The sequence below is a fragment of the Emys orbicularis genome, chromosome 2 (genome assembly GCF_028017835.1).
Source record: "Emys orbicularis isolate rEmyOrb1 chromosome 2, rEmyOrb1.hap1, whole genome shotgun sequence".
NCBI lineage: Eukaryota > Metazoa > Chordata > Testudines > Emydidae > Emys > Emys orbicularis.
In genome coordinates, this window is record NC_088684.1 from 287,123,894 (window position 1) to 287,141,396 (window position 17,503).

Sequence of the window (17,503 nt, forward strand, 5' to 3'; positions counted from 1 at the left end):
TTTCAGCCAAGTCCAAAAGGAGTTACAATTTCCTTGCTTAGAAAGGTTAGGCACAGAACTTTTGGAGGGGGGGGGGAAAAGCGTCCATAGAAGAATGTGCAACTTAAATACATTAAAAAAACTAAAATCTCTTCAAGAGATACTGATTCCTACTTTCCAAGTGCTGATTCTTCATGTTGTCTGAAAGATTTGATATTCCCACCTCTTTACAGATATTTGTCTGGCCCATTTGGTGAGGTCCAATTTTTGCTGGGGAAATGCAGAATTCATGAGTTAATGACTTACCTGGTAACTGAAAGAACTGCCTCAGGTATTGAGCCAGATCCCCCGCTGGTAGACCGATTTACACCAGCTGGGGATCTGGTGCCCTGAGCTTTTTTAAGATGTAGTGTGTGTGTGTGTGTGTGTGTGTGTGTGTGTGTGTGTGTGTGTGTGTGTGTGTGTGTGTGTGTGTGTGTGTGTGTGTGTGGTTTAAACAGCTCTTCAATTCACCTTTAAAGACAAAACAATTCAATTGCACCATCTAGTGGGCGAACAAAAGTTCTGCATGAATAAGTAGTTTCAGTCTCCCATCACTTTAAAATAGTGGTTGTCCTGAACTGTGTGTGCACTCATGTATATGCACGTCCTCACATGGCAGTGATGTCCTTGTGATAAATTGCAGTCGTGCTAAATCACTATCACACACTTTTGACCATTTTACCTACTCTCTGTTCCCCAATCCATCTCCCCAGGACTTATTCTAACATTCCCACTCCATAGGAAGCTTGAAACGAATATTAAAAACAAACAAACAAGCAAACCTGCCATAAGTGTTTCTTCCTCCCCCTAAAATTTAATTCCCTTTAAAAAAAATCACATGTGCCTAAGGCCCAGGACAGACAAGTGATAGAACTAATTTTTAAAATTATTTTGATTATTTGTATTACCATAGTGCCTTGGAGTCCCAGCCATGGACCAGGACCCCACTGTGCTAGGCACTGTACAAACACAGAACCATCAAAGATGGTCCTTGACCCAAAGAGTTTACAATCTAAAGTAGCACCTAGAGGCCCCAGCGAAGGTCAGGACCCCATTATGGTAGGTGCTGTACATACACACAGTAAGACACTTGCTTTCCTGAAGAGCTTATAGCCTAAGACAGCCAAAAGGGTGGAGGGGAAACTGAGGCACAGAGACAAAGACAAGTCTCACAGCAGAGCTGGGAACAGAACCCAGTTGTCCTGAATCTCAGTCTGGTGCCCCACCCACTAGCTCTTCAATAGTGTTACAACTTAAGTCATCTTGTGGACTTCCTGGGCTAGAAACAAGCTTTCAACTCTTGGTAAAAAAGGATTTCTCTCACCCCCTCTGTGAAGAGACACAGCATTTTCTCCACTAGCCATGAAATGACCTGAAACATCAGACTATAGATCTTGACATTTTTAGGACTAGAAAAAAAGCTATTTTAAAAATCATTTTTACATGTTCTTGTGGCTCTCTGAGCCCTGCACAGTCGGACAGATTAACTAGGGCATCTAGCTTTACAGGTGGAGTGATACAAAAGACAGAGTCCGAATTCTTTCTTTTAAAACTAAAACATTCCTAAAACTGTTTCCCTGTGACAAATGAAACACACGCAGAATATGTGATGGTGCAGTGACATCAAGGTTTCATCAGCATTCATTTGGGGTGACCTGCCTAATGTACTTGTGAACATGACCATTCCAACTGCATGCCGATAAAACCCTTTTCAATGCCACAAACACGATTACTCTCACATATATACACGTACTAATTTGCTTTTAGTCTTACCAGGTCACTCTTCCCAAGTTCAAGATCGGAGAGTTGGGAGCTAGGTGATTCTTGGAGTTTGTGCTTTTCATCTCTGGAGGAGATCTTGGTGCTGGGTTCTCACCCTAGTTCATTGTTGAGACATGTCTACATAACAAGAACACATATTGTGGTAGTAACTAGTAACCCCAAATCAAGGATTGGGGCCAATTTGTGCTAGACTCTGTAGAGAAAAGTTGCACTATGCATCAATATGTAATTGATACAATCTACACTCTACTCACTGGATTGCTACAGGAAGAACAGTGCAAGACGGGAAGCAAGATGCACTGAATTGTATGGGAAAGCAAGCACAGCTTGCATCAAGGCTCTCTTAAGCCAGTGTCTCATTTTAACAAGCAAAGAGCCAATCCCTTTCTCCATGGCCATCATTCACCCACACCTATAAGCCATAGGCGGCTTTGGAAGCAGAAGGAATTGTTTTAATCACGTCTGTAAATCTTGCAGCAAAAAAGTGGGAGCTGAACTTGGCAGAGTTGCCAACAAGGAGCTTGTCCCATGGTGCCTTAACGTTGCTTAATTTACCTGAGCTAGCAGCCAAGATTATAAGGAGCACCAAATCCAACATAAAACAATAAATAAGAAATAAGAATGAGAAATTCTGTTACAAATGGAGCTCCAGAAGCCTTTGTAGGCAGAGAATTCTAGGGCTGGGTATACCAGGGAGTTGTGCTTAGGCTCATTAACAGAAAGAGGTTCTATTCTTGGCTTCCACTTGTCACAAGCAGAGGGAAAACTCAGTGTGGGTTATCAGGCATGAACAGGATAAAGACAGTATCTTATCTGCCTTCAATACACACACATCAGTTTATGAATGTCCTGAGTTGAGGCATAAATTGATGGCCAAATTACAGTAAATTGCTCTTTAAACAAGTTTAGTCTGAATCACAAAATATTACAAATAAAGCAAACCTTTGTGAAATAATTAACTCTTGAATGGGCAGTCAGGGATTCCCCAGTGTAAAGCATTTAGCTCAGTGCTGGGAATTCCTGGCTCTTGTACAATCTTTGGAAAAATGAAATAATCAAGCCTAATTATCCAGAACAGTGGTTCTCAACACATATATGGCGGAAATGCTTCTGGCACAAGGGTGAATCACCCATCGGTCTTCAAGCAGGGCCCCATCCAGAACCGCAAGAATATACTTGTTTTAAACCAGGTAACATGGAACACGCAAGCAGTTCTGTGCGCTCCATATAAATACTCCATATCTCTTTGTCCAGCATTTGCGTAAATTAAATCTGGATGACATTTATATACGCCACCAAAATCAGAGGGGTAGTAAAGACCATCGATGACAGAGCAACACAGATTAGAGCTGTGGATGATACAAGCAGCACAGGTTCAAACAGCGTGTCTGTGAGGGATTTTACCAAGCAAACATAGCCATCACCATAAAGCAAATTCAGCATGTTATCTAAATACTGCCCAAATCTTACCTTTTCATTGTAACTAAATGCTGCAGATGTGCAGGGAAAGTATGTGATCTGGAACATAGGAATTGCCACACAGATCACACCTGTGCTCTCACTCCTAACAGGGGATGGTACCTGTTCTTCAGAGGAAGGTGTGAGAAACGCTACAGTAGGTTGTTCTAGGACTACCTGCCCACCAAAACAGTTTCCTTCCAATTCCCATTAGAGGTTGTCTCAAGCCCTGAAAGAAGGAGGGTTTATATTTGCACTAGTTGGAAAAAGACTGATGAAACTTTTTTGGAGGTCAGAATTTGCAGATTTGTCGAAATCAAAATGTTTTGCAGAGACCGCTCAATTTTGATGACGTTCCAGTGGAACCCAGACAAGGTTTTGACAGAACTCTGCCTGCCTGGTGGTGCTCCATGCCTTTTTGGGGAGAATTTTTTAAATGTTGGGGTTTTGTTCGGAATCAAAATGAAATATTGAACTCCTCAATGAAATGGAATTTCCTATCTCCGCACACATCTAGTTTATATTCCTTCCCAAACTCTTTCTTGTTCTTTTCATATTTACTGTAAGAACTTTGGATGTTCTTGTTACCTGAATCAACATCTAATCCTTTTCTGAATCTTGCTAAGCTCCGGGCTCAATGATTGGAAGAGGAGATCAACTCTGCCCTAAGAACTGGTCCTAAGAAACGTGTGAGGAAACATTTTAAACCCTGGGCATAACAATGTTAACATCAGGAGCGTTATTCTGCAGCCATGAGCCAAAGCGCTTGATCTTAAACACAAGTCATTTTGTATACAGTAAAGTGAAAAAGTCGGAGAAAAAATAAAATCAATCTATAAAATTTAAACGTACCATACAGACAGGGATGTCAAATGGCTAGAGAAATGAACCAGGAGTCAGGAAAACAGGGTTCTATTCCTAATTGCAGTTGCTTGCAGTGTAACCGTGGGTAAACTACTTAACCTGTGTATGCCTAAGAGTTTAAAATGTTAATAATATGTACCACCCAAGCTGTACACACTTTCCTTGGAGGAAAGGTTCTATAGAAAGTTACTGTTTCTAATGAATCAGAGTAGATTGTTCAACCAGATTCAGTACATAATTTAATGAGATTTTTCTTAAACTATGGCAAATATTATAAAACCATTATTCAGGCAGCCGAATTGAGAGTCCTCCAAAAATAAGTTACATCTTTAAGACCTGAACAAGTTATAGTATGATCTCATCCAAGAGATCTAAATAGCAGGAACTTCTGCCAGAGTCACCAGCAATTTATTCAGCAGAGTTCATCAGCTCTTGTCTGCACAAGCAGGTGCCAGGGTATTCGGTAAGAACTACTATACATGCTTTAAAAAATGGGGGGGGGGGCGAGGGGGGGAAAATGGTGGTGAATGATTCTACCAATCTACAGAGGAACCACACACAGAGGGAATAAAGACCCTGACAGAAGAGAAAAATGATCAGTACTGCAGGGGAAAGTGGCAATAAGAGGACAGAATTTTTCTCAGAGAAGTATACATGCACAAGTATCTAAATTGTTAAAAACTTTTATTTGTGACAGTAAAGAAACCATTCAATACCTGATTGACAACACTTCTCTCGCCCCAAAACACTCACACTGTATATGTAGTGTTTCTCAAGTATTGCTGGATTGTTCATTGCATTAAAGTGTAAACAGCTCCATTATTAGACAAACAAGCAATATGTCCATTGCTTACTCTTCTGAAGTTCCCAGAAGAGTTTTAACAAAAAGCCAGACAGCTGGATTTTTACAATAAAATATGAACAGAAAACCAAGAGCTCTTTTTGCATAGTTAGCCTATAGAATTTCAAGCAATTCCCCAACCCAAGTCTTACCTGCCCTCCTCACCACACAAAGGCATACATCACAGCACCTTTGAAATCAGAGGCACAAACATTTTTTTCTTTTACAATAGGGCTGTGCGGTTCTGTGTTTTATTAGTAAAAAAAAATTCTGTAAAACATAGGATTGTGTGTGTTTGTAAATTATATCGCTACAGACTTTTTACATTGAAATTTCAAAGCGGCAACCCCAGTACAAGCGAGTGTAATTTAGATATTTTATTGTCCCCCAATCACTCTAATCAAAATCATGCCATGATAAAGTGATTGAACACACTGATAACCAAGCTCTTCAGGCGATGGGTTTCTTCCATGTATAACTTCACTGTTTTTAAAAAAGAAATTAAAGGTAAAAACAAGAAACAGTTTTTGCTTTTTTCCCAAAGCTACCTAAATGAATACAGTAGTATTGTACATTTGCTAAAATCTTCCATTCAAAACTTCCTGGTGTTTAACAAATATTCTGCGCACAGCCCTAGTTTACAGATGGCAATTTAATCATAACATTTTAGTTGAATTTCAAGAATTTATGGCACTCTGCCTTACTTTTTAAATTAAAAAAAATATATATATATATCCCTATGCAGGCAAATAACCTTTTTTTTAATCCAACATAGAAAGGACAACAGAACTTCGGGCCAGGTAGCATTTTTTTTAGCTGAACTGAATGATCCCCTGGGAAAGACTTTTTAATAGTATTGCGATAATATCTGGGAATTATAATTGAAAGACAAGGTTTATAACAGTCTTGGTGACCCAGATGCAGCATGCACTACTGCACATGTAAATATGGAAGAACTTTGGGAAATAATTTGATTTTCAGTTTTGATTTTCAAAATCTCATTTAATTAAAGTAAAACCAAAATAATCATATTGCAATTTTTACAAACATTCTACTACTTCTTCTGGCATTATGTTTAGAACTATATTGCTTTGTTAAAATCTAGGTGCTTCAAATATATATAGTTATATATAAACCAAAAGAGCTTATAAAAATCTGGATTTTTTAAGTGTGGGAAAATAAAGTGCAAAAAAGGTATATATGATAGTTGCTCACATACTATAAAAAATCCAAACACTTAGGAAACCCAAAACTTGATCTTAAACAACCACCCCATTTGATGTCAGAAGGAATTGGGTATTATCCAAAAATATTCTCACATTCTAGAGTGAAATTTACCATGATTAGAACTCAAACAAAAATCATATATAAAATGCACTTACAATATTAGCATGGTTCAGAAATATTACTATGTTATACCCCTGATTCTGTCATTTTTGAGAGCTGCGTGTTATTTTGTATGCTTTATCAGTTGAAATTATGAAGCCAAATTTTTTCTGGAACTTTGTGGATTACAAAAGCTCAAACAGCATTAAAACTGTACAGAAACAACACAAAGACAGTGATTGTATAGTATTAGTCATTAAAATGGTTTCAGATGTGGGAACAGAAGTTCAGTTGTCCATTACATGTTGATTTCAAAACAATACAAGTCACTTTAATATCAACATTCATTCACAGACATTTAAGGCAACTGGGTTCATGAAATCACTGCTTTTATAAATGTGAACAGCTAATGACATGGTTTGTCTTATCTACAACAGATCACAACTGTCTAAATGGGGTAATGTCTCATGAAGGGGTTATTCACTGTCTAATTGGTAAGACTGTTTGGTCTAATACTTGTGTGAAAATCTTTGAATTTTTTTCAGCCATTCTCATCACACCTGCACAATAAACTACAACCTGAATACTTCCCTGCAGACTGTATCTGAGGCACAGAGGTCACAAATACAGTTAAAAATACTGCTCAGAGAACAACTTTTTGGCAGTTTACGGTTTCATTACTCTGTATTCAAAAACAAAACGAAAGATCTTAAATTGAAGGCAAATTTAATGGACTAACCAGAATCCATACGTCCTTTTAAACCATCTAGATTTTTTTTTTTTAAATGGTCAGAATTTAGTTCTGGCATAGAAACATACAGTACTAAGGTAATGACAACTGGTAAGAGAACAAAAAAGTGATGCTGTACAGACTCAAATGTCATGGTACTGCTTAGAACACCCTCACTGTGAACACAGCGCAAAGCTGCACTGCCAAGAGACAAGTCCTCTCTCAGTCTTATACTGCCCCTGTGATAATCTATTCCAGGCCTGGGCAGGCTGGCCCACCCTTTTAGGAATCAATTTATTAAGCTGCTTAGTAAATGTTTTAGCCAAGGATGACAATCTAGGTCAGCTTCTTGTAATTCCTATTGGTCATACCTGTAAAAAGGCAACTTGTATCTACCCTGCGGCATTTGACAGTAGGCTAATTAAAGCACCAAATTATTAGTTTAACTTTGCTTGATGCCTGCCAAATATGGCTAATTTGTAGGACTAGATTTCTACTGGTGCAAAAATGGTTAAAAGGTGACCCAGGAAAGGAAAAAAAAAAGGGCTGTGCCTTTTTGCTTCAAAAGGCTTAAAAACAAAAGTTACACGTGTTTTTAACATCAGAAATTCAGGTCTTGTCTACCCTGGATGAAGAACTAGTGTAATTATGACATCACAAATGAATGAAAACCAAGTGAACTGAGAAGACAGGATTTTTAGTGAGATTTTTATATTGTTTTTAACATTCTAAGTTAACACCTATTTAACTCCAAAGCCTAAAGAGTACGTTAGAGAAAGGAATTCTGAGTTAAACACACCTCCAGCAGGGGTGATATGGCTCCCAATCTGCATCTGAGACTCTCAACAAGTGTTCAGCAAAAACCAGGAAAGATCAGTTAACATTCCTGACATTTCTAAGGAAAAACACAAGCAGGGGAAAAAAAAAAGCCCCCACTTTAAAATAAATTGGGCTCATACCTCCGTTTTGCTTCTTTATGGTGCATAAAGGAGCAAAAGGCATTTTTCAAAGTCCTTTGCAGGTCACCTTTAACTGAATTATCTGGTATGTCATATACCACAAGTTTACTACATAAGGGTGGGGTATATCACCTGCATTTCATTTATTGCCCAAATTTGCAGCTTACAGCAAATGTTTTTGTAGCGCAGGCACCGTGGCAAAGAACAGTATAACAGCCGATGGTCAACTCCATTTGGCGAGTATACAGTAGCAACAATTAAGAGAAAAAAATACTCTTAACAGCTCAGCACGCATCCAGCTTACCCAGATGGGTTTTTGTAACAAAAGAATTTAGATCAATAAATAGATTCTCCCTCCCTTCTCCCCCAATAGGTTTCTCATTATGATGTTTTAAAAAATTGGAGAAGCATGGCAGTTGTGCGCAAGCAGAGATAACAGAACTTGATCCATCTAACATCAAAGGTGCTTGAGCTCTATTTCCCACCACATTTTTCCAATTCTATCATACTCTAATACCCAAACAACTGCAGATATGTTCAAACTGTGTCCAAAATGAGTAAGACCATAGTAACACAAACCTGTAACCAAAATCACCCCTCCCCAAACTCCTAAACCTTCTGAGCATGACAAAATGTAATTAATACTTAACATCACCATGGAGACAGGACCCCAGCTTATTTGTTTCAACTTTTTCCTTTGTTACCATATATTACAGTGCTCTATAAAAAATTCCTTTTTCCTTTTTAAAGCGTTTAGACAATACAAGACTAAAAGATGTCTGGAAATACACCTTATACAAAATGAACTTTTATCTTAAAATAACATTCAAAAAGGCACTTCATTCTGTAAGAAAAAAATTCAGAGTCAGGTCAACTGCTCTAAGCAGAGGGTGAAACTGTCTGCATAGTGGGAGGGGGAGAAATTTGACTGCTGAAATACAACAAGCTTCTTTTTTTGGCATGTTTTAAGAAAAGCTGATCCAGTAAAACGTGTCCACTTACGAAAGTCATTAAAAGAGTCCCATTTAAAATAGCTTCTTTTTTTCTTTTTTAAAAAAAGGAGTCTGAACACGTGACCGTAGGATGTCAGGCTTCTGAAGGCTTACTAGCATCACTCATGATTGTCCTTCATGTACAGTGTAACAGGAAGATCAAGAGTAGCACTTCTGACAGGCGCAGCCTCCTCAAAGCTTAGTTTGAAAGAGCTGTGAGAGATGGAGAAAGTCTGTAGCAACTGCTATCAACCAGCAGCAGTCAGATTTAAGGGCTACCTGTTGCAAAGTTTGTGAAGCATACTGTAAACTTCTTCCTCTCTGCTTAGTCCTTCAAAGAAAGGAATAAGATCTAGCAGCTCTGTGTCCGTCATGTCATCAAACCAGGACTGCACAGGCACCTGAAACGGAGAAAGAGAAGAATAGAAGAAGCGTTGCTATATCAAGAACACATGCACAATTTCCATCTACCTCAGAATATTAGCTTACAGCACCTACTGGCAGGCATCCTACCTGCAGCTAATGACCATGATAAAGAAAAGTTACTCACCTGTAACTGAGGTTCAAGTACATTGCCAGTTCAGACCCACATTCCTTAAGATATACTTGCACACCCACATCAAGACTGGAACCTCTGGAAAGCTAACTGCAGACTCTCTTTCCAGATGTGGAATGTTCCAAGCAAGGTTACATGAGGCACGGCACATCTCCCCTTCAATGTCTTCTGCCTCCTAGAATCCAGAATAGCCTGAAGTAGGGTGCAGACTATGACTCTACACCGATAATCTAGTTGGAAAAACTCCAATTACAGGTGAGTCTCTTTTCTTTCTCCTTAGCGTACTGTCCGTATAGATGCCTATGCATGGAGCAAGAAACCCTTATGGAAGTGTAATTGAGAAGGAAATATTTGAACAATAAATACCCAACTGTTCTGTACTGTACATCAGATTTTGAGGCAAGGTTCAGAGAATAATGCTTCATAAAGGTGTAGAGTGGGCTCTAGGGAAGAATTTTGTGTATTACCACTATGGGACCTTACTGAAGTAATGCATTAGAATCTGTTTTGGAGCTAGTCTCATTCTCTGGTCCTCCAGAGACTGGAATTGCCACTAGCTTATAGCGGTTTTCCACACAGGATTTAATGACTCAGATAATTTCTTAGCACTGGATTTTATAACATCAAAAAGTGGTCTGGAGCTGGCTTTGATTTTTAACCATCAGCATGGATTGGATTTGAGGCTTCTGATCCTTGCATGCAGAGCTGGTAAACTGAAGCCTTATGTGGCACTAAACAGGTAATGTCTCTCACTCAAGCATCCAAGGCATCAGGATTTGAGGGCCTGAGTTCGGAAATTCAATGTTTTAAGAAGCTTTCCTTAAACCTTCATTTTTTACCATATCGGCTAAAAGCTGCACTAAATCTAACAACTGGCAATAAAATAATCCTCAAAAACAAAGAAAATGCTTGATGAGCAACTTAATGTTTCAAGGGAACTAGAGGGAGCCCCAGCTTGCTAGGTGACTAGCAAGAGAAGTGAATGCGTGTATACTGAGAGTGGTGGTTGATGGAGAGGTTTGTGCAACCCCCAACTGCAAAAGCTTTCCAATGGGTTCCAGGCTTCATGTGGATTGCACACCCCAAGAGCAAGGATCTCTACTCTCAATCTCCAAAGGGAAATATGAAGAAATTCCTTGAGTGAGAAATATCTGTATTACTGGCATTTATACTACCACCAAAACCCACCCTCTTCCCTTCGCTTTATTTCTAAAGCTGGATAATTTGGTTGACTGGTATTCCTAATGACAGAATGACCCATAACAGAAATTCTAATTAGCAGATAAGGAAAGGAGGGTTAGGAAGCAGCATCAGGTCTGCCAATTCTCCCCAAATACAATCTTAATTCACAATAAAGGAAAATATATAAATAAAAAACCACAAAGACAGATATTCAACTTGTGCCAGTAAAAATAGTTATTAGCTTGTCTATTAAAATAACTTCACGCATATGAAAAAGTCAGACTACCCAAAGCAGTTCAAATAATAATCTTATTGTAATCACCATTAAACAAATAAAAATCATTTAAAGGTTTTGGGGTGAATATCCTCTCTTCTAACAGCCTGTACCGGGAGTGGTTATAAGGACATCACACCATTTAGTGTTTTTCTGCACAATTAGCAGTCTCTTCAGAAGATGCCCAAAGCTAAAAATTGAAGGAGAGCTAGGCATGAGAAAGATGAATTGGCAGAGTAGCGTGGAGAAGCTTGGCCTATATCTAACTACGTTATAGCTAGCACTAGAACCTGATCTTCTACTTAATGTTTCAGAGAATGACGATGCTGTTGACACTAGTTAACACTTTGAAAATAAATTTGAGTACCGTATATACTTGTTCATAAGCCGAATTTTTTTTAGTAAAAAAGGGAAGCACCAGAGAAGGGGGTCGGCTTATGAACGGGTATAGAGAGGGAGAGGTGGGACACAGCCCCTCCCCCCAACAGAGGGAGCAAGGAGAGGCAGCACAGCCAGCAGAGACAAAAGGGAAGAGGCGGGGCCAGAGTCTCTCCGCTGCTGGCCACGCTGCTCTCCCCCCAGCCTCCTGCTCTCCCCCCTGCCTCCGAAGCAGCTGCAGCTCCGGGGCTGGCAGGCTGCAGCCGTGCCACTTGGCCCCACCCTCCAGAGCAGGCTGTGGCCGCGCTGCCCGGCCCGCTGGAGCACGCTGCGGCCGTGCCGCCCAGCCCAGCCCGCTGGAACGTGCTGCAGCCGCGCTGCCCAGCCTGCCGGAGCAGCTCCAGCCAGGTCAGAGACATCCTCCCCTGGCCTTCCCCAGATAAGGTAGGAAGGGATGGGATGGGGAGAGTGTGGAGGTCCTGGGCTAGGGGTGGGATCATGTGGGGGGTGGTCACAGGGGTTACTTCCTTGACTCCGAGCTTCTCCTCCCTCCCCCGCACAAATTTTCCCCACTAGTTGCTGTCCTGGCCTGTCAGGGTAAGCAGCTGGCATGCCGGGACACTTTGTTTACTTAGGTTTACCTCCGTGTCTGTGGACGCTCGAGGTAAACAAACCATCTCGGCTCACCAGTGGCTTATCCTGATGGCCCGGGAGCCAAAGTTTGCTGACCCCTGAATTATAGGGTCGGCTTATGAACAGGTTATAAAAAATTTCCATTTTTACTTATCCATCTTGGGGGGGGTCTGCTTATAAAAGAACTGGCTTATGATCGAGTATATACGGTACTTAATATTGTTTGAATGTGGAATCCTGGCCCATGGAAGACCAAAGAGAGAAAGTTATTCCTTGGGACTACTTACTGCATTTTCAGGATGGAAGATGTAAGACGCAGGAGAGTTATCCACTATAATAACTTTACTCAGCTCTCTTCCCAGTCGACTCAGATCCTTCACATAATTTCCTCTGTGGAAAACACAGGATTCTCTGAAGAGTCTTGCCCTGAACACACCCCAGCGATCCAACAAGTCTGCTACTGGATCCGCATACTTAAAGACAGAAGTTAATATGATTCAGAAGTTAAAAAAACTGAAATTGCATGCCTGTAGGTACAGCAATGTTTCCTAGAACTAAACATTAAGGACAAATAAAAAGGACAATTATAGATAGAACTACAGTCTGCTTTGCTTCATCTTTTTCTCCTTAACATTAATTTATGTGCTAGCAAAGCTAAAATTATTAATAAATTGGTAACCACACTGCAGTACAGTTATCTTCCAGAAAGAAAATAACTTGCACTGTAAAGCTTGCTGTGATTTACTAATTATCTTAACACACCTCAACATGGGCTCTTTACATTTGTCCTTTAACTCCTAGAAGCCAATGAGTTCAGAGATCTCACTTAACACTACTGTAAAAAATGCATGAAAAAGTAATGGTAAACCTAGAGCACACGATGCCACTTCTGCAGCTACTCGTACCAAGTTCAATTCCATGTACCTGTGAAGTCAAGGGTAATGGAGGAGGCATCTGACTTTGCCTAATTTATGATGTGCCTTTGTCAATAATGCATGTTGACTTGTGATGTCAGCAAGGGATTTGAAGATCCCCAAAACATGCACACTCCAGCTGTGAGCGGACAGGCAAAAATATCTAATAAAAATATCCATCTGTAACATTCCTTTGAATAATGCCAACACAGAAAGGAGTGCTACCTATCATACCTCAAAGATAATGTAAGTACCATAGCACATGATGGCAAGAATTTTGACTCAAGAATTGATAGTAATGGCCCAAGAAGGTGGGAGGGGAGAGACACCTAGACAGGAAACCAGACTGTAAGAGCGGATATCCTCGACAATTGCAGTTAGCACAAATTCTTTGAAGGATATGATTGATCATTTGATGGGACTTTTCTAAATTGAACAACAAGCAAAATAGATCTTGCTGTCAATAAATCTTTCCTTTTATTAAGGCTATTTCAAGAGAACTAGTGCAAATCCCCTGCTTTGGAGCTTTTTGAACTTGACTGGACACAATATTGGTAAACACACAATCCTGCACTGACAAGAAGATGAACTAGATGACTTAACAGGTCTTTCCCACTTCTAGAGTCTATGGAAAGCCACAAAAAGATTAGAATTTAACTTGCGTTACTAAACCAAAGATATTTAATTAAAATTAATTTAAAAAATTACCAATCAACTGATTTCACTTCAAAATCAAAACCACAAATACAAATCCACCGGAAATATTGCAGAACTAATGCTGCACTGTCCACTACAAAACTACTTACATAAGATGCTATTTCACCAAAGCTAAAAGGGCACAAAATATAGCTTTTCAGATGCTAAATAGATCAAGCTTTACGAAGAGCATTTAATAGTCTCAACCAAAATTATAACTGCACATCTACATCTCAGACATCTGTGTCCTACGTTTTCTGCACCAAAGTACTTTCTGAACTATTGGCTGATTACACAGCTTAGATATAGCATACCTTGTTTCATGCCCAGCTTTAATATACTGCTTCATGTAGTACACTATTTGTTCTAATTTTCCACTATAACCATGGTAACTTGTAAGCCTTTCATATTGGCATCATGAGCAATGCATGGAGGCTACATTATGAGACAAGCCCATATGTGATATTGTTACCATGGAAACACTTACCCACACACTAGCAGACAAAGTACACACTGTCAGGCAAAGAAGCAGAAAAGGGGAAAAATTAAGATCATACCTAGTGAGGAAATCAATCATCCACAGAAAACCCAACCAAAATGTCCACTAACCAGCATTAAAAATACTAAAGAGAAGGAAGAGACAACGACAAACCTTGGCTAGACTGGCTGTGAAGAGTACACACTCAAAGAGCTCTCCCATCCTCTGGAGAAACTCATCCACATGTGGTCGTTTCAATACATAGACCTGAAATGACAATAACTGTTTAGGTCAAATGAGGCTTAAGCCAAAAAGGCTGGAGTTAGCCTAAAATTGATAGGTAGAACTAATATGTGACACAGGAGGCTCAGATGAAGGAAAAGGCTGATATAAGACAAAGCATAATATTAAATAATGAAATATTTGAACATATGTACTTGGTAGCTCCATGCTGACTACACACTGGTAATACTGTGCCCTGCTGGAAAGATCCACTCTTAAAATTGAAAAGAAAGACAGACATGTAATGGGGCACCAAAGCAATAAGAACTGCGACCCCCATTTTTAAAGGTATTTAGACATTGCTAGGCTCAGTGTTGCAATGCCTAACTAATTTAGGAGACTAAATCTCATTTTCAAGAGATTTAGGCACTTAGGAGCCAAAATCCCATTGACAGTTGATTAGATTTAGGTTCCTAAGTACCTATACCCCTTTTGAAAAGGAGCTCTAGGCTCCTAAACCAGCTAGGCATTGCTAACTGATTGTAGCAACTCCTCAATACCTTTAAAAATCTGGGCCTGAGCATCAGTAAGTAGCATGACTCTTTGATGCTTATGTTTCTTCAATTCTTGAACATTTCTTGAATTCTTGAGAGGAAACAACATCTGAGGGAAAGTTTTATCTTGTGTTGGGAGGAGTTTTGAAATGTATTGACTTCTTCCTTTTCTTCTGTAAATAAAATACTTCTCTTCAAATTTTGTTTCTGGATGTCAAATAACACTCTATTGCTGCTTTTTATTGATTTTCCAAACCCATTAATAAAATACAAGCTTTCACCACTTCAATGGAGAAATGAGTTTCCAGTGTATATTTTGAGTTGCAGTGGGCATGTAAAAACTCTTCAGTTGAGGCTTTGTCATAAATACAGTAAATCTTCTGGGTTTTCCTCTTTTCAGGCAGCAGTAGCTCCAGCAAAGGAGCCATGCTGCCATTTTGCAGCAAGAACCAGTTGTTTATTGCAATTGATACCATTACTAAATTTGTTAAGCACCAACAATGTGCTTGGTGTTCATATAAGATACCTAGATAAAGACAGTCCCTATCCAGGAAGTTTACAATTGGGCAAAAACAGTAAACTGTGTGTGTGTGTGTGTGTGTGTGTGTGTGTGTGTGTGTGTGTGTGTGTGTGTGAAATATTTACTTTAAACAATGATGTTATTTATCTTGCTTGCTACCATTGGATAAAGGTTCTTGATAGAACTGAATTAGCAATTCCCACTTTAACAAGAAATCGACAATGCTGAAATTCTCTTAAATGCAAAAGCCTGGTAAATTAAATAGGTTTCTCTATCATAAGGTAAAACATGCAAAACTGAACTGGTTTAATGCCTTGTGTGTTATTTAAGGGAGTTTTACTGGCTAACATATTATTTTCATTAGGTTAACAGTGATATTAAAAGGCAAAAGTGCAGTGAGCCCACACATATACACAGTGAAAGAGAAAGATATGGAAACACCAGTTTGAACTTCATAATGTAAAAATTAAAAACAGTTAGTAAGGGAAGAGAAGGGACATTGCATCATAAGGGTTTAAACGAGGGGTGAGCAAACTTTTTGGCCTGAGGGCCACATCGGGGTTCCAAAAGTGTATGGAGGGCAGGTGTCATGTATTAAAATTGCTCCCCCTAGGAATGTGCTACTGGGGTCCCGGGGGACAGTCAGGGGACGGGGGCGGTTGGATAGGCATGGGAGTCCTGGGGGGGGGGGGGGGGGGCTGTAAGGGGGCGGGGGTGTGGATGGGGTCAGGGCAGTCAGGGGACAGGGAGCGGGGGGGTGGATAGGGTGGGGTCCTGGAGGGGCGGTTAGGGGTGGGGGGTCCCAGGAGGGGGCGGTTAGGGGACAAGGAGTGGGGTGGGGTGGGGCTTGGAGGTTCTGAGGGGGGTAGTCGGGGGCAGGAAGTGGGAGGGGAATACACTACACCTGGGTAGGGAAGGCTGTGCCTCCTCAAACAGCCTGGCCCCCGCCCCCTCCCCCTGACTGTCCCCCTCAGAGGAGGACACACTGTTTTTAACACACACCCCTCCCCATTTTCTCTCTCTCGCTCTCACACCCCCTCTGCCAGGAGGGGGCCAAGTTTGCAAACTCATGCCAGGGCTGAATAGGGAGCTCAGCTCAGCTGCTGCTGAATCCTGGCCTAGAGTATCAGCTGCTGGATCTGGAACACGAACTGTGCTTTGTTCAGAGTTAGGAAGAGTTCAGAGTTACGGACAACCTCCATTCCTGAGAGGTCTGTAACTCTGAGGTTCTACTGTATCCACAGATGAGAAGTTCTGTGCCTTAATAGTGCCTTTCCCTTTTAACAGTCACACCACAACAAAGAATCCCCCACCTCCACTCACTAGGTTACAAAAGTGTTTCCCTCCTGTGGACTATGATTACAAAATCCAACCCAGGCATTTAAACTGTGGGTGCTTGCAATATAAAATGTTCTCCCGTATGCCAAGGCAGCCATACCTAACCTACAGTAAAACTGAATTTCTTGTATACAAACTCACTGATAAAGGTTGGTTGAAATAGAAATACAATTTGAAATCAGTTCTTTTAGGTTTCCTTTGCAGGGCTGCTGTGGCAGCCAGCAGGTAGTTGACCTGAACTGGAACGAGGCAGTGTCGCTCTAAGTGAAGCAGCCTCATATTATGACATGGCACTCCAGGCCTTCTCATGCCTCCCTAGTTCAGTTTCTTCTTCTTTTTTATGCCACCTGCGCACCTGCCACTAGATTTTCTCCTCATCACTAATTCAGATGCCTGGATATGTGTGCGCGTTCTTAGTACATGCTACAGAACCACTTCCAATTTCTGGATAAGGCCTGTTTCCTGCTTGCACACACACACGTCCTCCAACAGTGCCTCAATGTTTTTCTAAACAAGGTTTCTGAGTGCTTGGCGGAGGGGAGGCATTCCCCTATAGAAGTTGCTTTCTGAAAAGTTACCACCAGGTGTTAGGGTGACCAGGTGTCCGGTCTTCGATCGGAACACCCGGTCGAAAAGGGACCCTGGTGGCTCTGGTCAGCACCGCCAACTGGGCCATTAAAGGTCTGGTCGGTGGTGCTGCAGGGCTAAGGCAGGCTAGTCCCTACCTGTCCTGGCACCGCGCTGCGCTCCGGAAGTGGCCAGCAGGTTCGGCTCCGGGGTTGGAG

The 17,503-nt window shown here is 40.8% G+C and overlaps 1 protein-coding gene across 2 annotated transcripts in view; it reads right to left on the reverse strand.

The window, feature by feature from the left end:
* Positions 1-4,805: 4,805 nt before the first annotated feature.
* CTDSPL (CTD small phosphatase like) overlaps positions 4,806-17,503 on the reverse strand; it is a 115,120-nt gene continuing 102,422 nt past the window's right edge. For both annotated transcript variants that reach the window (XM_065398260.1, XM_065398259.1), the window contains 3 exons: positions 14,259-14,351; positions 12,284-12,469; positions 4,806-9,374 (listed from right to left, as the gene is read on the reverse strand). In XM_065398260.1, the coding sequence (XP_065254332.1) occupies positions 9,249-9,374; positions 12,284-12,469; positions 14,259-14,351 (405 nt within the window). In that variant the 3' untranslated portion in view covers positions 4,806-9,248. The remainder of the gene's footprint in view (positions 9,375-12,283; positions 12,470-14,258; positions 14,352-17,503) is intronic.